Source organism: Nansenia antarctica, assembly GCF_963989245.1.
Source record: "Nansenia antarctica genome assembly, chromosome: 18".
Classification (NCBI taxonomy): Eukaryota; Metazoa; Chordata; class Actinopteri; order Argentiniformes; family Microstomatidae; genus Nansenia; species Nansenia antarctica.
Window position 1 is genome coordinate 5,471,191 of NC_137691.1, and position 20,688 is coordinate 5,491,878.

The following is a 20,688-nucleotide window of genomic DNA, read 5'->3' on the forward strand; positions in this document are numbered from 1 at the left end:
CGTGCCATCAGAATACCAATACTTTATCGACAGTCTGCTAGCTGTTTTACATGGACATGTTGTTGTTGTTGTGGTGGTGGTGGTGTACTGAATGTCAGAGGAGGTTTTTTCTCTATATTTGTAAATCAGCAGCATCAACAATAACGCAATGCTGACGTGCGTGTGGTGCGTCCCAGTGGAGGCTGGTGGAGGTCGAAAACGGGAGGACAGGGCTCATTGTAATGCATGAGGAGGAATGTGTTTGACAGTTCCTCATTCCATTTCATGCATTACAATGAGCCCCGTCGTCTGGTGTTCTACCTCTGCCAGCCTCCCCTGGTGTTCTACCTCCACCAGCCTCCCCTGGTGTTCTACCTCCACCAGCCTCCCCTGGTGTTCTACCTCCACCAGCCTCCCCTGGTGTTCTACCTCCCCCAGCCTCCCCTGGTGTTCTACCTCCACCAGCCTCCCCTGGTGTTCTACCTCCACCAGCCTCCCCTGGTGTTCTACCTCCACCAGCCTCCCCTGGTGTTCTACCTCCCCCAGCCTCCCCTGGTGTTCTACCTCCACCAGCCTCCCCTGGTGTTCTACCTCCACCAGCCTCCCCTGGTGTTCTACCTCCACCAGCCTCCCCTGGTGTTCTACCTCCCCCAGCCTCCCCTGGTGTTCTACCTCCACCAGCCTTCCCTGGTGTTCTACCTCCCCCAGCCTCCCCTGGTGTTCTACCTCCCCCAGCCTCCCCTGGTGTTCTACCTCCACCAGCCTCCCCTGGTGTTCTACCTCCACCAGCCTCCCCTGGTGTTCTACCTCCACCAGCCTCCCCTGGTGTTCTACCTCCACCAGCCTCCCCTGGTGTTCTACCTCCACCAGCCTCCCCTGGTGTTCTACCTCCGCCAGCCTCCCCTGGTGTTCTACCTCCGCCAGCCTCCCCTGGTGTTCTACCTCCACCAGCCTCCCCCTGTGTTCTACCTCCACCAGCCTCCCCTGGTGTTCTACCTCCACCAGCCTCCCCTGGTGTTCTACCTCCACCAGCCTCCCCTGGTGTTCTACCTCCACCAGCCTCCCCTGGTGTTCTACCTCCACCAGCCTCCCCTGGTGTTCTACCTCCACCAGCCTCCCCTGGTGTTCTACCTCCACCAGCCTCCCCTGGTGTTCTACCTCCACCAGCCTCCCCTGGTGTTCTACCTCCACCAGCCTCCCCTGGTGTTCTACCTCCCCCAGCCTCCCCTGGTGTTCTACCTCCCCCAGCCTCCCCTGGTGTTCTACCTCCACCAGCCTCCCCTGGTGTTCTACCTCCACCAGCCTCCCCTGGTGTTCTACCTCCACCAGCCTCCCCTGGTGTTCTACCTCCCCCAGCCTCCCCTGGTGTTCTATCTCCACCAGCCTCCCCTGGTGTTCTACCTCCCCCAGCCTCCCCTGGTGTTCTACCTCCACCAGCCTCCCCTGGTGTTCTACCTCCACCAGCCTCCCCTGGTGTTCTACCTCCACCAGCCTCCCCCTGTGTTCTACCTCCACCAGCCTCCCCTGTGTTCTACCTCCACCAGCCTCCCCTGGTGTTCTACCTCCACCAGCCTCCCCTGGTGTTCTACCTCCACTAGCCTCCCCTGGTGTTCTACCTCCACCAGCCTCCCCTGGTGTTCTACCTCCACCAGCCTCCCCTGGTGTTCTACCTCCCCTAGCCTCCCCTGGTGTTCTACCTCCACCAGCCTCCCCTGGTGTTCCACCTCCCCCAGCCTCCCCTGGTGTTCTACCTCCCCCAGCCTCCCCTGGTGCTCTACCTCCCCCAGCCTCCTCCTGGAGTTCTACCTCCACCAGCCTCCCCTGGTGTTCTCCCTCCACCAGCCTCCCCTGGTGTTCTCCCTCCACCAGCCTCCCCTGGTGTTCTACCTCCCCCAGCCTCCCCTGGTGTTCTACCTCCACCAACCTCCCCTGGTGTTCCACCTCCACCAGCCTCCCCTGGTGTTCTCCCTCCACCAGCCTCCCCTGGTGTTCTACCTCCCCCAGCCTCCCATATAATGAAGGGCTGGGTGCATTCCCATATAATGAAGTGTTGATAACTGAGGCCAGATGGGTGGGTGTGACCCAGAGAGGATCTGTCATTTCTGCACAGCTGGGACCTTGGGGGCAATAGACAGGGAGGTTGACAGGGAGGTTAGGAAAGGAGGGAGGCCTGGGAGGGAGGTAGGTGAAGAGAGAGAAGAAGGGAAAGGTGTGTCGCTGCAGAAAGAGCAGAAGAACCAGCCTTGGGGTGGGGCGGTGTGTGTGAGGGGGGGGACTTAATTGTAGTAGGGAAAGAATGCCAGAAGCTTCTAAGTGGGTCAGAGGTCACGGCTAAGTCAACGTCCCCGCCACAACTGTCGAGGCCTGAGGTGGGGGGGGAGGTCGGAGGGGTCGCAGCCCTCGCGACCTTTGAACTGGTCCGACAGGACGGCTAAGTGTTGTTAGTCACAACACGGAGCCCGTGTTCGGGGGCTCGTTTTTTTTTTAAGGCGCGGAATGGAATGAGGAACGGCGTGGAGCGCATTCGTCCCGTTCCTCCGATGACAACCTCCTGCCAGCCTCCCCCGGTGTGCGTGCCGATGTCGTCTGTCTAATCTGTTTCATCGACGTTTCGTGACATGTGTCAGCTGAAGCGTGCTCTCTCTCTGTCGTGTACAGAGCTTGTTGGCACACAGGAGGACAAACCCCCTTCTATATATACGGCGTGTGGAGATTTGTGCGGATTTCCCTTGTTAGCGAGGAGGAGGGGGACTTTAAGACCCAGAGGTGACGGATGAGCGATGAGCTCCCTCAGTGGAGCGGTGGTAGAGAACAGGAGAGTAGGAGAAAAGAGAGGGAGGTAGAGAGAGAGGGAGGTAGAGAGAGAGGGAGGTAGAGAGAGAGAGAGGGAGGGAGGGAGAGAGAGAGAGAGAGTGAGAGAGAGGGAGGGAGGGAGAGAGGGAAGGAGAGAGAGAGGGAGCGAGAAGGAGGCAGAGTGAGAGAGGGAGGGAGGGAGAGAGGGAAGGAGAGAGAGAGGGAGGGAGAAGGAGGCAGAGTGAGAGAGGGAGGGAGGGAGAGAGGGAGGGAGAGAGAGAGGGAGGGTGAGAGAGACAGAGGACAGGAAGGGGTGAGGGATCAGGTTACAGTGTACACTCCGCCCAGCCAATGTGTCGCCCAGCCATAGGAACAGCGGCCCCCCCTCGCTGACTTCATTACCCAGAGACACCCCCCCCCCTTCGCTGACTACATTACCCAGAGACAGAACCCCCCTCCTCCCCTCACTGACTACATTACCCAGAGACAGGACCCTCCTCCCCTCACTGACTACATTACCCAGAGACAGAACCACCCCCCTCCCCTCACTGACTACATTACCCAGAGACAGAACCCCCCCCTTCGCTGACTACATTACACAGAGACAGAACCCCCCCCCCTCACTGACTACATTACACAGAGACAGGACCCCCTCCCCTCACTGACTACATTACCCAGAGACAGAAACCCCCCCGAGATCCCCCCCCCCCCCCAGACAGGACCGTATAACCGTATAACCGCCCAACCCTAACACAGTGTATATAAGCCATTTAGCTGAGGCTTTTATCCAAAGCCACTTTACACTGCATTGAGTTACATTTCATTTCTCTGTATATACATATTATTATTATTCTGGTCCCAGCGGGAATCAAACCCCACAAGCTAAGCGCTGTTAGCGCTGTGCTCTGCCGACTGAGACACACACAGAGGACCGCAATTTAATATATGACTGTATATATTCTTTTAGGAGTAGGAGAAAGAGAGGAGGGGTAGAGAGAGAGAGAGAGAGAGAGAGAGAGTGAGAGAGAGGGGCAGAGTGAGAGAGAGGGAGGGAGGGAGAGAGAGAGGGAGGGAGAGGGAGGTAGAGCGAGAAGGAGGCAGAGTGAGAGAGAGGGAGGGAGAGAGAGAGAGGGACAGTGAGAGAGAGGGAGGGAGGGTGAGTGAGAGGGTGAGAGAGACAGGGGACAGGAAGGGGTGAGGGATCAGGTTTGGGGGGGGGGGGGGGTTGTCTGTACCATATTGTTTTATATTTGAGATTCCTCGGTGCCACTATAACCATAACATGCTTTTAGTTATGTTCAGTAACTGTCACCATGGCAGCACAGGCTGTGTGTGGTGTATGTGGATGTGCGTTAAGCACTACTGTACTAGTCAGTATTGAACTACGTCTTTTTGTTTGTTTATGCAACATCAACCGACCGTGTGTTGGGTTGCAGGCTTCCCTTTCTCTCTAGAAAGGTGGGGTAGTAGCGTGTAAACCTAATAACCCAAGACAACCAATGTGACCGTTGCACTATTTAGACGAGAATGGAGATACTGTGTGTGTTTGTGTGTGTGTGTGTTTGTGTGTTTGTCTGTGTGTGCGCGTGTGTGTGTTTGTCTATGTGTTTGTGTGTGTGTGCGCGTGTTTGTGTTTGTCTATGTGTTTGTGTGTGTTGTGTGTGTGTGCATATGTGTCTTTGTGTGTGTGTTTGTCTATGTGTCTGTGTGTGTGCGCGCGTGTGTATTTGTCTATGTGGTGTTTGTCTGTGTGTGTGTTTGTCTGTGTGTGTGTGTGTGTGTGTTTGTGCGTGTGTGTGTGTTTGTGTGTGTGTGTGTGTGTGTGTGTGACGTTGTGTACTATGAGGAGGAATCGGAGCGGACATGCATATGGGATAAAGACAGACGCCCCGGGGTGCTGTCTCCTCTACTGTCTGATCAACACAACAGCAGTTACTGTACCTGCTCTCCCCTTCAGCAGACAAAGACAGGAGGGGGGAGGAGGAGGAGAGGGGAGGGGGAGGGGAGGAGAGGGAGGCAGACCTGGCCTTCTGCACCGGTACAGATCACATTAAACAGGCCCCATTGACTCTGAGAGAGAGAGACTGCTACATGTTTACACCTGTAGTCACACACAGCCTGAGGAGATGTCGCTGTCTGCTGTGTGTGTGTGTGTGTGCGTGTGTGTGTGCGTGTGTGTGTGCGTGTGTGTGTGTGTGTGTGCGTATGTGTGCGTGTGCGTGTGTGTGTGTGTGTGTGCGTGTGTATGTGTGCGTGTGTGTGTGCGTATGTGTGCGTATATATGTGCGTATGTGTGCGTGTGTGTGTGCGTATGTGTGCGTATATATGTGCGTATGTGTGCGTGTGTGTGTGCGTATGTGTGTGTTTGTGTGTGTGTGTGTGTGTGTGTGGGTGGAGCAGGTTCTACAGTGTCCTATAGTCACCTCGCCTGTCCCTGACACCGTGTTGTGTGTGTGTGTGTTGTTTACGTTTGAAGGTATGGGAAGATAGTCTCCACCAAGGCCATCCTGGACAAAACCACAAACAAGTGCAAAGGTGAGTTTCGTTCGAACTTCGGAGGTCGTTTGTCAGTTGCTGAACATGCATTTCCGCCGACGGAAAGCGATCCTATCGTTGATATGTTTGTGCGTGTGTGTGTGTGTGTGTGTGTGTGTGTGTGTGTGTGTGTGTGTGTGTGGATGTGTAGGGTATGGCTTCGTGGACTTTGACAGTCCGGCAGCGGCTCAGAAGGCGGTGACGGCCCTGAAGTCCAGTGGAGTCCAGGCTCAGATGGCCAAGGTAAGACACCCTCCCCCCCTCCCTCCAAAACACACACACACACACACACACACACACACACAAACACACTCCCTCTTCAAACAAAAGTCAGCTGTTGTACGCAACACAAACCGTCACAGGGCTTATGGAGATAAACACTTGTGGTGTTTACCTTAGTTAGCCTGTCCGACAATCTCCTCCTTTCTCTCCTTCCCTCCCTCCCTCCTTCCTTCCTTCCTTCCTTCTCGCCCATCCCTCCTCCTCTTCCCTCCCTCCCTCCTTCCTTCCTTCCTTCCTTCTCGCCCATCCCTCCTCCTCCCTCCCTCCTTCCTTCCTTCCTTCCTTCCTTCCCTCCCTCCCTCCCTCCTTCCTTCCTTCCTTCTCCCCCGTCCCTCCCTCCCTCCCTCCCTCCTTCCTTCCTTCCTTCTCCCCCCTCCCTCCCTCCCTCCCTCCCTCCCTCCTCCCTTCTCCCTCCCTCCCTCCCTCCCTCCCTGTGTGGCTGTGTGTGTGTGCTTGCTAACCGGCCCCCCTGCTGCGTGAGTCCTGTCATGAGGTCTTTGTGTGGGCGTCCGTGGTCAAAGGGGCTCTTGTCGGCCCATTAAGCTGATCCCTCTGTGCCTCTCAGGCGCCCCATTGAGAGCCTCCCCCCCCGGGGAGGGTGCCGCCGCGCCCGCCCGCCCGCCGTCAATGGGTCCGGGACAATACAATAGGCTGGCCTGTGGCTAGGGCCCAGGGCCCGGGAGCACTGGCGTTTAATCCACTCCACCCCCCACCACCCCCATCACCACCACCACCACCCTCACCACCGCCACCCCCACCACCACCGCCACCCCCACCACCACCACCACCACCACCACCACCGCCGCCCACCTCTGCTTCTCTCTTCTCTGCACCCAAAACTCCCAGAACCCCCCCGCCCCCTCGTCCTACTGCAATGTAACACCCAGGCTTCCCTCCCTCCCTCCCTCCTTCACGCGGCCCAGTCCGACACCTCAGAACCGTGACAGGAGACACCTTTTTACCTCTTTGCAACTCGACACCACGGTCCAGTTCACTTCACCTAAGCTGCCACCCCGCCCCCGCCCCCAGATCCTGTACCTGACTTACTGTGGAAACGCAGAACCCGAATGAAGAATGAAGGCCCCTAACGGACCCAAGCAGTTAAGGCTGAGGGAGGAGAGGTTTGTTCTGAGACGACGTCCGTTTGGGCTCAGCTTACATAGAGGGTTGCCATGGCGTCGGCGACAGTGTGGGTTGTCTTTCGTTGTGTGTTGCGCACATAAGTCCCCAAAGGTCTCCTGCAGGGCCGCAGGGTGACTGGGGCTGTGGAGGGACAGGGCGGGGGGGGCGGGGGGGGGAGGGGGGAACAATGGCGGGGTTAAAAATAGACGCTGCTCTTTACTTCCGAGCGCCTCGCCTTTCTGCGTGCGGACGTCAGCACCACCACACACGCAACCACCCGACACACCACACAAACTCACGCACGCAAGTACGCACACACAAATACACACACACACACACCTTGACAGACTGGCTTAACCGGCATCTAGAAATACACTAGACAGGTGCTAGATAAGACTTGATGAATGAGTCGTGATAAAACAATATATATAATGATACATCGGGCTGAACGGATGAACAGCCTTGTTATTTGTTCTTTCGGTTTGTGTTCTTTATCACAGAGAGTTGTGTTAGTCCCATCTACTCTTTCAACAAATGCCGGGTTGAGAGAGGACGCTGGCGTTGCTCGTTCGCCGCTTCTCCGCCCGAAATCTAGGTGTAGCCTAATTGCAGTACACAGAGTAGATTGTCCTACAAAGACACTTAGACTTACATTAGTCATCTAAAAATGAATTAGACCCCTATACTTTCTTTTACTTATCTTTAGCTTCTTTTTATTATTACTACTCGATCTTTTCAGTTTGTAAAGCGTCTTTGAGTGTCTAGAAAAGCGCTATATAAGTCCAATGTATTATTATTATTATTATTATTATTATTATTATTACTCTATGGGAAAGTTCACAGTGCCACTGAATTACTTCACGAATTACAAAATGTTCCCCGAGCCAATGAAGTGACTGTGAAATCCCAGGAAGCGCAGGCCATCTTCTCAGCCGGTTCCTTCCTAGTAACTCCAGAAGCCCTCTCAGAATGTCAACGGGACGTGTTATAGGCATAAGTGCAGACACGCTTTGGCATCGTAAATCCGCGCAGGAATTCCTCCTTGTTAGATAAACAAACGGACATGCCAATTACAACAGAAACGACAAGCCACCTCAACTTTAGCTGAACTCTACCTAGCTACCTGTGTCCTGCTGCTGTTTGACTTGAGATCAGGCCGACTCTTTGCTTATGGTTCAACAGAGATAAGAGTGGAATTACTGGTCGGATGGTTGGTCGGCTCCGTGTCGATCTATCTGTTAGAGGGAGTCGGGTGGAACGTCAGGGCGGAATAGTTTGGAGTGGTGTGTAAGTGTGTGTGTGAAGGGAGGGGATTTATTTGTGGGAAATGGAATTTTCCCTTAACACTTACGGTTTCGCGTAGGTAGATCCATAGTGATACCGGGTCGGGTGTGTGTGGGTTGGGTGGATTGCGGTGTGTTGTATAAAGAGGCCTGGGGAAATGTCAAGAGATGTGGCGGAGCACTCGCAAGCAAACATCAAACATGAGCTTAGGTTAGGAGTCGTTTGAGTCGAATGGTCATTGTGTTTGTCGAATGACAACAAGGATATAGACTATTGACAGCAGTGTTATTATTGGGACATGTGACGTATAATGGAGAATGGAGAAAGCCCACAAGGCGTCACTGTTATAATCCTTGGACTAACATTGAAGGTCTGAGCCTTTCAGCCTGAAGCAATAGCGATAGAGTGGTAGATAGTTGGTATTTTAGCATTTGGCCGCTGGTCTGAATGCCTTCCTGCCTTTAACCCTCAGTCTGCTAGCGGTTAGCTCTCTAGATCTATTACCCTGAACCCATCTCCTGGGCCCAGCTGTTCAAAACGTTGAATCTGGATCAGAATGATCTCGATTCCTTTTTTTTGCTATCCAAGATCAGATCTATCTGGCTGATTTTGAGTCGTATAGGTGGAAATCTGCCAGCTCGATCTGATCCGGGAGAAGAAGATCATTCTGATCCAGGTTCAAAGTTTTGAACAACTAGGCCTCGGCTCTCATCTCACTGCTCAGTCTATGAACCTGCCACACACTACTACTGCTTCTCAATGGGATTCTCCTACCCTGTACTCGTGCAACAGTTTGATACAAGCATGTTAGAAAGAGCTCAGAGAGAGAGAGAGAGAGAGAGAGAGAGAGAGAGAGAGAGAGAGAGAGAGAGAGAGAGCGCAAGAGCAGGTCCAGGAGAAAGATAGAGAGAGAGAGGGATAGAGAGAGAGAGAGAGAAAATAGGGAATTCCCCTGATAGAGAGTTCAACCTGAGTACAGACAGACACTCTTCCTCCCTCTCCGTAATCCCCCTCTTTTTTCTTTGCTCCTCCCCCCATCATTACCCCAAGCCACCCTCTCTTCTAGTTGTCTCCTTTACTTCCCTCTCTACAACTACAGCCCCCAGCACCAACAATCCCCCTCTCTTTTTTCCACCCTCCTCCATTACTCCCCTCTTTTCCCTCTCCTTACTGTATGCCCTTATTGTCCCCTCCCTCTCTCTCTCTTTTTCTGTCTCTCCTCCCATCTCCCCTCCCTCCCTTTGGCCCCGCCCCTTCTATTCCGGTTGCCAAGCTCCTGTTGCTGTGAGAACTCTTAACTTCACGCCTGGTTTCCTGTCTGTTTCTACACCAGTCACACAAGGTTTCACTTTTGAGCCTGGAATCAGAAACGTCTCGCATTCCTCTTTAATTCACTCCTCTGCTCCACTCCGGGCTCCCCCGCCCGCCCCCCCCCCCGCCCTCCCCCACAACCCAGAAATTCCACATTTCCACATATTTCATATGTGTAATAATAATAAAAAACATTTTTGATCCAGATTTTCTGTGTGAAAGGAGGTGAAAGGTTGGGTTTCATCCATGACATTCTAACACACTCGCTAAGGCCTTGCCATCTGGTTGAATCGTGATATTTCATAACAATGCCTCCATTAATATTATGTATTATGAATAAACCTCTTTATTCTTGACTGGATGATGGGGGAGTCTGATGGGAAAAGTTCTTCTTTTTGTCTATAAAGCTCTTAACGGCAAGGCCCCCTCCTACCTAGCAGACCCCCTCGCCCCCTATACCAACGTCAGGGCCCTCAGATCTGCTGATAAGGGTCTCCTAACCACCCGTAAATTCAAGCTCAAGTCTAGGGGGGGGGGGGGGGGGGCGTGCTTTTGCTGTCGCAGCCCCTGACCTCTGGAACAGCATCCCCATGTCCATCAGACTTGCCCCTTCTATCGAGTCCTTTAAATCTAAACTCAAAGCCCACTTGTATTCTTTAGCGTTCCCTGACTCACTCTGACTCCTGCCTACGTTTATTTTGACGTGTCGTTCTGTTCCTCTGTTGGTTGTTTATTATCTGTTTATTTACACTTTAGGAGTACTTTTACTGTATAGCACTTTGGTTGACAAGTGTCATGTTTAAATGTGCTACATAAATACATTTGATTGATTGATTGTCTCCTGTCCCTCTACAGCAACAGGAGCAGGATCCCACTAACCTGTACATCTCCAACCTGCCGGTGTCCATGGACGAGCAGGAGCTGGAGAGCATGCTCAAGTCCTTCGGCCAGGTCATCTCCACACGCATCCTCCGTGACGCTAACGGGACCAGCCGCGGCGTGGGATTCGCCAGGTATGAAATAAGCATGCTACGGTATAGCGTATATATATATACCCACGACATGCTACATGCGACATTTTACATTTTGGGGCATTTAGCAGACGTCTTTGTCCAAAGTGATTTACAAGTGTATAATACATTTGTCCAAGTACGTGAATCATCTGTCCATCAGATCAGTCAATCGTAAGAAAAAATTATCTATGCTAGGACCAGGGGCCATTGGCAGTTACCATGTTTAATAATAAAAAATAAATATTTATAGTAGAGAGGCTATACAGGGGCGGTAGTGGGGATGACGTGGTCTTTTAGGAGGGAGAGTTAAGATGTAGCCTGAAGAGATGGATCTTCAATCTACGGAGGAAGATAGGTAGTGACTCTGCAGTCCTGACAGAAGATAGGTAGTGACTCTGCGGTCCTGACAGAAGATAGGTAGTGACTCTGCAGTCCTGACAGAAGATAGGTAGTGACTCTGCAGTCCTGACAGAAGATAGGTAGAGACTCTGCAGTCCTGACAGAAGATAGGTAGTGACTCTGCAGTCCTGACAGAAGATAGGTAGTGACTCTGCAGTCCTGACAGAAGATAGGTAGAGACTCTGCAGTCCTGACAGAAGATAGGTAGTGACTCTGCGGTCCTGACAGAAGATAGGTAGTGACTCTGCAGTCCTGACAGAAGATAGGTAGTGACTCTGCAGTCCTGACAGAAGATAGGTAGTGACTCTGCAGTCCTGACAGAAGATAGGTAGTGACTCTGCAGTCCTGACAGAAGATAGGTAGTGACTCTGCAGTCCTGACAGAAGATAGGTAGTGACTCTGCAGTCCTGACAGAAGATAGGTAGTGACTCTGCGGTCCTGACAGAAGATAGGTAGTGACTCTGCGGTCCTGACAGAAGATAGGTAGAGACTCTGCGGTCCTGACAGAAGATTGGTAGTGACTCTGCAGTCCTGACAGAAGATAGGTAGTGACTCTGCAGTCCTGACAGAAGATAGGTAGTGACTCTGCAGTCCTGACAGAAGATAGGTAGTGACTCTGCAGTCCTGACAGAAGATAGGTAGCGACTCTGCAGTCCTGACAGAAGATAGGTAGTGACTCTGCAGTCCTGACAGAATATAGGTAGAGACTCTACAGTCCTGACAGCAGATAGGTAGTGACTCTGCAGTCCTGACAGAAGATAGGTAGTGACTCTGCAGTCCTGACAGAATATAGGTAGAGACTCTACAGTCCTGACAGCAGTGGGAAGCTCGTTCCACCAGCGGGGCGCCAGGACAGGGAACAGTCGTGACCGAGTATAGCTACAGCTGTACATTTCCCCCGCCCCAGAGCGATCCGTCATTTTAATAACATGAAATTGAAATCTTGTTTCAGGATGGAGTCCACAGAAAAGTGTGAAGCCATTATTCAACATTTTAATGGAAAATTCATCAAAACTCCGCCCGGAGTGCCTGGTGAGTGGATTTCTCATTCTCTGTGTTGCGGTGTTGTTGTGGTTTAGTAATTATGATTATGACGCTGGTATATCTTTCTCTGTCATTCACTTGTAGATTACACATACTGTTGTTTTTTTTGTCCTGGCTCGGTGGTTTTTCCCCTCAACTTTTCCCACGGGATTCACCCTGTGATCTAACAACGTGGTCCTCCCACAGTGCCTCCAGAACCGTTGTTGTGCAAGTTCGCGGACGGGGGCCAGAAGAAGAGGCTGAACCAGGGGAAGTACCTCCAGAACGGGAGGCCTTGGGGCAGGGACGGGGACACGGTGAGGATGGCTGATGAGGAGGCCCTTGTACATTTTTGGCATTTAGCAGACGCCTTATTCCAAAGCGACTTACAGTCAATACATTTGACTGAAGCAAGTGAATCATCAATCCACCAGTCGTAGCAGGAAGAGTAATCTAGCTCAGGCCCGGGGCCATTGGCAGTCTCTGTGATAGAAGGACGTTTTTTCATTTTTATATATAGACACTGGAGAACAGAGAAACAGTACAAGGGGGGCAGTAGAAGTCTTAGGGCCCAAAGTAAATGGGAAAAGCGGGTGTCTCAGGAGACGCAGTGCTGAGGGGGTAGTAGATATCTCAGTCTTTTATTATATGGCCTTTTAAATGTCGTTGCTGTGAGTTCCTGTGCTGTGTGGTCCTCTGTGGCTCAGTTGGTAGAGCATGGGCGCTAACAACGCTTAGGTTGTGGGTTCGTTCGTTCCACACTGGGAAGCAGATATACTGAAAAATGTACGCACTCACTGTGTAAGTCGCTTCGGATGAAAGCGTCAGCTAAATGGCTGTGTGTAATGTGTATGTATTCTTCTTGGTGTGCTGTAAAATCAAAGATAAGGGTCCATTGTTAAAGGAGAAAGTATATCACATCCTGTCCGCCCTGGGAGTTCAACGATAGCCATGTTTTCGGAATAGATATGTGAGAGTTTCATGTGTACTCTCTGGTCTGAATTCTTTGTGTTGTTTTTTCAGGGAGGGATGACACTAGCATATGACCCCACAGCCTTACAGAACGGGTGAGTACGGACGGCCAAACACAGGCACACAGCTCACGAAACGAAACAAAAACAGTCCAGAGCTTCCTCTGTGGTAATCTGATTACCCCTTGTGGACACTACAGGAAGTGAAGGAATGCTGAATGCTTGGTTCAGTCCTGTGTGCTTTTTTTAGACTTAATAACTAGGGAACATTGATATATACCATACTGTGTAGGCCTATTTGTTTCTTCGTATATTCCTTTTTATCCTAGCATCGGTTATGAAAGCCTTTTTGGGGATGACGTGCTTTTTTAATCCTCAATGTTGAGGAACCAAAGCAAAAGAATTTGACTATGATTTGGTCTTACTCCAAAGAATTTTACACTCTATCCTTTAGCCAAAGAATTTTACTCTTGTGTACTTTTACGGTAAGATGTAATAAAAGCGGTTCTGATTCGGATAGTTAAATTATTTTGCATGATTTTTATCTGGTGATTTGGCCTTCGTCATGTTCTTCACATGTTCTCATCCTGTTCTCACCCGTCTGTTCCGCAGGTTCTATTCGTCACCCTACAGTCTGGCCCCGAACAGAATGATCGCCCAGACGTCCCTCTCGCCCTACATGCATTCACCCGTCTCATCCTACCAGGTCAGTGGAGAGACAACGCCCGTCTGTATGGGACGGCAGCTGGGGAAAGTGGGAACCAAGTCGGCCAACCAATGAAAATGTTCAGACTTTTATTCAGAAAAAATGTAACGTTGTTGAAAATCAATGACACACCACTTGCTAGTCAACTAACACAGCTTGTTTTGTGAGCCTGCTAACAATGTAAAGTAGTGTTATTTAAAATTGTATTTAAAAAAAAAATCGGAATAAAAGTCAGAACATTTTTGATTGGTTGGTGACTTCGGTTCTCGGTTTCTCCAGCTGCGGTCACATATCACCTTTAACACTGAACCACCCCTCTGTAAACACACCATGGAACAGTCTGATTGTTGTGTTGTAATCCATACAGTGTCAGTTATTACCTGTTATTACCTTGTTATTACCTTGTTATTACCTTCCCTCACTCTCCTCTCAGAACCTCCCCCGTGTGTTCCCTTGTCTCCAGGTACATAGTCCCTCCTGGATGCACCACCAGTCGTACCTCATGCAGCCAGCAGTAAGTCTGTCCATCTTTCTCTCTCTTGCCCTCTGTAACTCTCTCTCTCTCTTCTTCTTTTAAATATTTACATTTTTATTGGTTGAAAAGTACAAGCCAACAATAGGGTTTACATTCACCGGTTTTATATTCACAATTTTTTCACATTTTCTTTTTGTGTGTGTGAATCTGTGACTGTCTGTGTGTGTGTGTGTGTGTGTGTGTGTGTGTGTGTGTGTGTGTGTGTGTGTGTGTGTGCGTGTCTGTGTGTCTGTGTGTGTGTGTGTGTGTGTGTGGTACAGGGCACAGTCCTGACCCAGGCCATGGACCATGGCATGTCCATCCAGCCCACGTCCATGATGGGCCCACTCACACAGCAGCTCGGCCATCTGTCTATGGGCAGCGCAGGCACGGTCAGTACCCCTACCCACCTGGCACACACCCCCAGCACCCACCCCTCCTCCCCCACCCTACCCCCCTGGCACACACCCCCAGCACCACCCACCCCTCTCCCCCACCCTACCCCCCTGGCACACACCCCCAGCACCCACCCCTCCTCCCCCACCCTACCCCCCTGGCACACACCCCCAGCACCAACCCCTTCTCCCCCACCCTACCCCCCTGGCACACACCCCCAGCACCCACCCCTTCTCCCCCACCCCACCCCCCTGGCACACACCCCCAGCACCACCCACCCCTCTCCCCCACCCTACCCCCCTGGCACACACCCCCAGCACCACCTCCCCCACCCTACCCCCCTGGCACACTCCCCCAGCACCCACCCCTTCTCCCCCACCCTACCCCCCTGGCACACACCCCCAGATCCACCCCTCCTCCCCCACCCTACCCTCCTGGCACACCACATACCGCGCCGTGTCACATATAAAGTGAAAGTACTATATGTGACATGTACTGTGTACTATGTACATGACATATGTACTATATTAAGCATCTTTGAGTGTCTAGAAAAGCGCTATATATAAGTCTAATGTATTATTATTATTATTATTATTATTATTATTAATAATAATATATACTCTATGTGGCATGGCCATAGTAATGACAGGTGTTTTCCTCCTCCTCCCCCCTTCAGTACATGCCTGCCAACACAACTATGCAAGGGACCTACATCCCCCAGTACACCCCAGTGCCTCCCTCCAGCGTCCCAGTAGAGGTAAGACACGGGGGGACGCTAAGCAGCGATGGAGGAAGGGACAGCTATGGCTTTCGAGAAAAAAAAGAAAAAACGTTCCTCTTTGCGCATGCGCGGTTCTGTAGCCCAACTGTCTACTACAGGTCCTCAGTAATACTGAGTCTACAATGGCAGGACGTGTCGAGACAGAATCGCGCGCGCGCAAAGTGGATTTTATTTTTCTCGAACGCCATAGCCGTCCCTTCGACTGTTCCTACAGAAGAGGGGGTCGAGAGAACGCGTCAGCGTGTCATTATGGAACACCCTACGAGTCTTTATCAAATGAAGATAAAGACTCAGGGGGTATGAAGGAGGATAACAGTGACTTTGTGAAGTTTGTTGTGGGTAATGACGCCTGTTCTACTCCTGGTTTCCATTGTCGCAGGAGAACGGAGGACAGCAGCAACAGGTTGCTATGGAGGCAGCTGCAGAACACACAAATTACTCCTACCAGCACAGCAAGTGAAGCTCAGGTGAGGAGACGTCGAATAGAACTATTGTGATATAAGAATAATAACGAAACAATATGTTAATACCGCAATGGACTGTATATTAGTTTATATTTAGAATTGTAATTATATTGATGAAATACAATATATTGTGTATGTTATATTGTATGTTGCATGTCATTTGCAGTCGAAGTAGCATTACTGAAGTGTTGTTGTTTCTTGCAGCTCCTTGTAGTGAGGACACGTTGTGGAATGGTTCTGCTCCGCACACACCGACACCAAGCACCGGACTTGAACATGGATGACAAAAGGAACATGTGTGTGTATTTTGAAAAAGAGGACACCATGCTTATTTCGTCAGACTTTTCCTCTCTCTCCTCTGAGAGACGATCAACCAAAGGTGGGAGCCTTCTTCAAAGAAGCTTTGATCTATTTTGATAACTGAAAATAAGAAAAAGAAACAAAAAAAATTAACAAAGAAAATTAAGAAAGGGGGAAAAGACACAGATGGTTATTTTTGTGCACGTAATATAACAAATTCTTATTTTTTAAAAAGCATTCTGGAGTCTCAGAGTGATACAAGGAAAAGCGTTACAACACAATGTGTCTTTTATTTTTTTTGTAAAATATGCAAACCTTTATTTTTATTTTCTGATGTCTGTTTTTTTGACATTTGCAGCAGTAGAACAATATTTTGTACAGATTTTAAAAACTCTAAAACACATCTAGTTGGTTTAATGTTTTAGTGTACTTAAAAGTATGGAAAATGCAACAAAAACCGTTTAAAGCTACTTCTCCTGAAAACTGATCCAGTAAGTCCAATTAACTCACGAGTAAGACATATGCTAATATGAATTATTAATTATTTTAAGATTATTTAAGATCAAATCGAACTTGAAACTTATAAAGCATTCTCTCATAAATACCAGAGCCATCAACCAACTCTGATAAACACTCTGAATGTTTTTATGAGCAGAAGACAATCATAATTAATTTTATTTATGTTTTCATCATAGTTTTATTTTTAGATATGGTCATATATTCTAATATGTCACTTAAAGTATAGATTTTATTTAATAAGTAGTTTATTTAACAAAGCCAGTAAATGTCAAACATTGGCATTAAAATCCAACCCATATGAGTTTCATGCTAATATTTTAGTACTTAAAAAGTGTTCGCTGAATTTTTCTTTTTTTTCTTCTGATGGTATCCTCGGTTACTAGGTTATATGACATTTATCCAAAATTCAGCTACGAAAAAACTTGATTCTCTTGAGAATCACTGTATTAGGTTTCAATTCAAGAATTGTTTAATATTATTTTTTGTCAGTCACCGTATTAATTTCCAATTTGGGGGGGGAAGTTATTTCCAAAACGTGTGTAGGTGTAGACAAGTAGGTAAAAGGAACAAGGTTTAACCAGAACAAGACCTCTACCTTCAAAGGTAAACTAAGAGAGTGCATATGATGCAAGTCCTCTGATATTAAACCTACATTAATTTTCAGCAAATATGAGTATATTGATACATTGTAAAAACAGATGACATTGTAATTATTCTTCCAAAAGTAGTTGACCTGGTTTGGTTTTTGGGTCAATGTGTCCAGTCCATGTCCCACCAGTGTCCATTAGAAGTGGTTTTAAGCGGTTTTGTTATGGTAGCTGTTCAATCCACACAATGAATTTCACCTTTTGTACAAAGTAGACAGAAAGATACGTGGATATGCCTTAGATATGCGCAGTGGGGTTACTATGAAATATGTGTACAAAAGAGTGCAAAATAGCTAAAGCAAATAAGTTAAAAAGCAAAACAATGAGGTGAATTACATAAATAGAGGGCAGAGTCCTCAAGAATCTTTTGTCGTAGTCGAGAATGGGAGCCGCAAGTTGTTCTCAATGCTGCTGTTGTCTCCTGAGTTTTAATTCCTGACTGTCAGTGATTTTGGTTTTTACTTTTTTTGTAGAAAGAAGAACATGTATGTTTTCTCTTTATGGGCTTTCACTTGAAACCTTTTGAGCTGTCATGCCTATTGTTGTTGATGTTGTTGTTGTTGTTGATGTTGTTGTTGATGTTGTTGATGATGATGATGTTGTTGTTGCTGTTGTTCTAAAACATCTTTTTGATGAATTAGTTTTTTAAGTAAATTAGATTTTAGCAATAGGGAAAGAACTTTCTTTTAGAGTGTAGATTTTTTAGCTTTGTTTTCTTTCGTAAGAGATTCATAGGATTAAAAAAAAAAAATGTTGTTGAGTTTGTGCGTTTGCACACGGTCCATGCAAGAGATGATTTTATGTCTGTTTTTGTCCTCATGTTAACTTCCGTTCCAGAGCACTGTGTTGTTCCTCTTGATATTTTTTCACGTCTGTGTGAAATGGTCTTCAACTAAAACACATCCACATCTATTCCAGAGACATGCCATCAATGTCAAGCAGGCCCCCTTCCCCCTCAGCCACAGTATGTCCACTCTGCACACAATCAATTGTGTGTGTAATAAACAGACACATAGAAACTGAGGGTGCAAATTAATGGCTTTCCAACAGAACACATACTACTACTACTACTACTACTACCATGAAAGTGCCATTAAGATGATTTGGTTAACTGCTCAACAGGAGTTAGAAGAAAAAAAAAGCAAAGCTTGGATGAATTGATTATTGTTTATGAACTCTACGAAAAAAGAAAAAAAAATCTTAAGCCTTAATTCTAATCATTTAGAGTTGCCCTGTTCTATGTGAAGAACCTGATATCTCTTAGTAAAGGGCTAACCTTTTCCGTCATGGTTGAGGGAATGGCAGAAATGGCCAATCATCAATATCAGAAGGTATTTTAGCCATAAGATAGCCATAACATTATGAAGGGCTGAGCTATACCAGACTGTTTTACCCCAGTGGAAACCCACGTTGTTGGGATGAGTGGCTCGTCATACTTCACTGGGTGCCATGTTTTCATGTCATTGTTGATGATGTCGCATTGATGGCGATACTGTTTCTTCCTTCCTCTCTATCTTTGTACCTGTCTCTCACCCTTCAAAAGTCTTTTTTTAATTATTATTATTATTTATGTCTGCAACCAAAGATGATGAAGCCATCCACCTGTCAGCAAAACCGTCTGTCAGAATATCTCTCTTGGAGAAAAAAATGCTGCTCTCATCCATAGGCATAGATAGCCAGCTATAGCAACATCCTTGGAAACGTAGAATTCCCTATAAGTGATTAACGGATTCGTTTCTTTTTTTGGTTCTGTATGAATGTAACATGATATTGTTGAATGGATGTGTCAATAGATATGTGCTTCATTTTCTAAAACAGATTGCTTGGTTTGGTACCTCCAAGTTAAAGAACAGTACGGTATCTATTCAAACAAAGGAAAGTAGGGGAAATGGCCCACTTAGTTTGTGTTAGCGTTAGCTGATGAGAGTTAAGCACATTTTTTGGCGATCTTTCTGTAAATATTAGGACCCTTCTCTGCTCGCTGTTTCCGGTTGAGCTGACGTCACGACCGTTGGCTCAAGGTTCCGTTTCTCAGTTTTCCACTTCTGTTGTTGTGACTGTTTTGTTGAAGTCTCTACAATCTGTCCAGATAATACATCTACCATTTGCAGGTTTTTTTCAGATTCGGTGTGTGAAGGAGATGCCATGGTTTTATTTTCAAATTTTTTATGAAAACTGATGAATCCATGTGTCAGCCATCACTTTTGAATACAAGAAAAATGTGGTTTTGAAACTTTATGTCATCATCAATTTTCGGATCTTCTAATTTTCTCATCAATAATCTGGAGGTTTATTAATGCCATATAATGCCATAATGCATGGCGTTTAGATTGCTGTTAGATAAAGATGGCATAATTCAGGCTACTGTCTGTTTCCTTGGTGTGGTCGTTTGACTAATAAGACACCCTTGGACATGAGCATAAACAAAATCTGCAACAAAGTTCCACTTGCACTTATTTTCAGGCCCATGCTGATGTAAAGGAAAATCACCATACCTACCTAGAAAAACTCTTGTCCTTACTTGTCCAGCTCACGTAGCTACGGTGGCTTATTTCAGTTTCAAAAATGTTTTGCTGCTAAAATAAGATGTCCAAGAAGTGTGTTTAGATGCAGGCCACACTGGATGTTCAAAATGTCTTCCTCAAAGTGGTTGATATAGATCACTTATTTATCAAAAATTGACTTAAAATTGACTTAACATAGGGGGGTAATTACATTTTGTCATTACTGTTTTATAGGTTGGTTGCTTAATGTGAAAATTCCCTAGCTCATCAGAAAACAGAATTATGAAATTGAATCCAAATGTGTATGTATGATCTTTCAGACATATTGAACATACAACTGGCTCATCTTAAACACTGCTTGTAAACATTTTCCTTATTTATACAAGAACTCATTTTGTACAGTTTGTTAGAGGAGAGAGGTTTTGATATTTGGTTAGTTTGCTAATTAGCTGGTTAGCCACTCGGCTACTTTCGTCTTCCTGTGCCAGAGTTGCTAACGTCTCTGTAACTCTTGTTTTTTATTCATTGAAAAAATATTTTTCCTTCTTTCTTGGTTTTACTCTTTGAATTTGAATATGTCAATTTTCTTCTTCTTTTAAAAAAAATAAAAATCTTGTTTTTAATGGTTGTTCCTGTGTTCCGTACATTCAACCAATTGCTTCACTGTAGCCAGAGGACATTTCCCATCCAAATGTTAAGTAAATTGCAAAGAAGAAACCATTAAAATAACACATTATGTCATCACCTAGTTTATTTTTATGTTGCCAAAATCGTATAAGAACATTATTCAATGTAGTAAACAAAATTAATAGTAATACCCATAGAAAGATGCAAGCTCCTCTCTCGTTCTATGAACTCTTTTTAAATCCAAACATGATTTCTGAAGGAAGTATTGACATTTATTTATGCTGCATTCCAAAGGCCACACGTTAAAGTCACAATAGAACTTGCAACTGATGATCTGACTGAGACTGATTTATGTTTACATCTGATGAGATCCATACACTGCACTTTTATAAATACTTTCCCTTTGGAAGTGCTTCTGTATGTATCTGGGCCTCTGATGTGCACTAACAAAGCTGTCATTACGAGACTCTCGCCTAGAGACCAGCCTGCTGTCTGACTAACTGCTTCTCAGAATATTA

The 20,688-nt window shown here is 47.5% G+C and overlaps 1 protein-coding gene across 2 annotated transcripts in view; it reads left to right on the plus strand.

Moving 5' to 3' along the window:
• LOC308173400 (RNA-binding motif, single-stranded-interacting protein 2-like) overlaps nucleotides 1–20,160 on the plus strand; it is a 36,591-nt gene extending 16,431 nt beyond the window's left edge. The window contains exons 3-14 of one of the 2 annotated variants that reach the window (XM_080548418.1): nucleotides 5,249–5,307; nucleotides 5,459–5,550; nucleotides 10,162–10,319; nucleotides 11,671–11,750; nucleotides 11,949–12,058; nucleotides 12,765–12,808; nucleotides 13,325–13,418; nucleotides 13,882–13,932; nucleotides 14,214–14,324; nucleotides 15,005–15,085; nucleotides 15,489–15,576; nucleotides 15,778–20,160. In XM_080548418.1, the coding sequence (XP_080404544.1) occupies nucleotides 5,249–5,307; nucleotides 5,459–5,550; nucleotides 10,162–10,319; nucleotides 11,671–11,750; nucleotides 11,949–12,058; nucleotides 12,765–12,808; nucleotides 13,325–13,418; nucleotides 13,882–13,932; nucleotides 14,214–14,324; nucleotides 15,005–15,085; nucleotides 15,489–15,569 (961 nt within the window). In that variant the 3' untranslated portion in view covers nucleotides 15,570–15,576; nucleotides 15,778–20,160. Of the gene's footprint in view, nucleotides 1–5,248; nucleotides 5,308–5,458; nucleotides 5,551–10,161; nucleotides 10,320–11,670; nucleotides 11,751–11,948; nucleotides 12,059–12,764; nucleotides 12,809–13,324; nucleotides 13,419–13,851; nucleotides 13,933–14,213; nucleotides 14,325–15,004; nucleotides 15,086–15,488; nucleotides 15,577–15,777 lie in introns of both variants that reach the window. The other variant, XM_080548417.1, reaches the window with a different exon arrangement.
• Nucleotides 20,161–20,688: the final 528 nt, after the last annotated feature.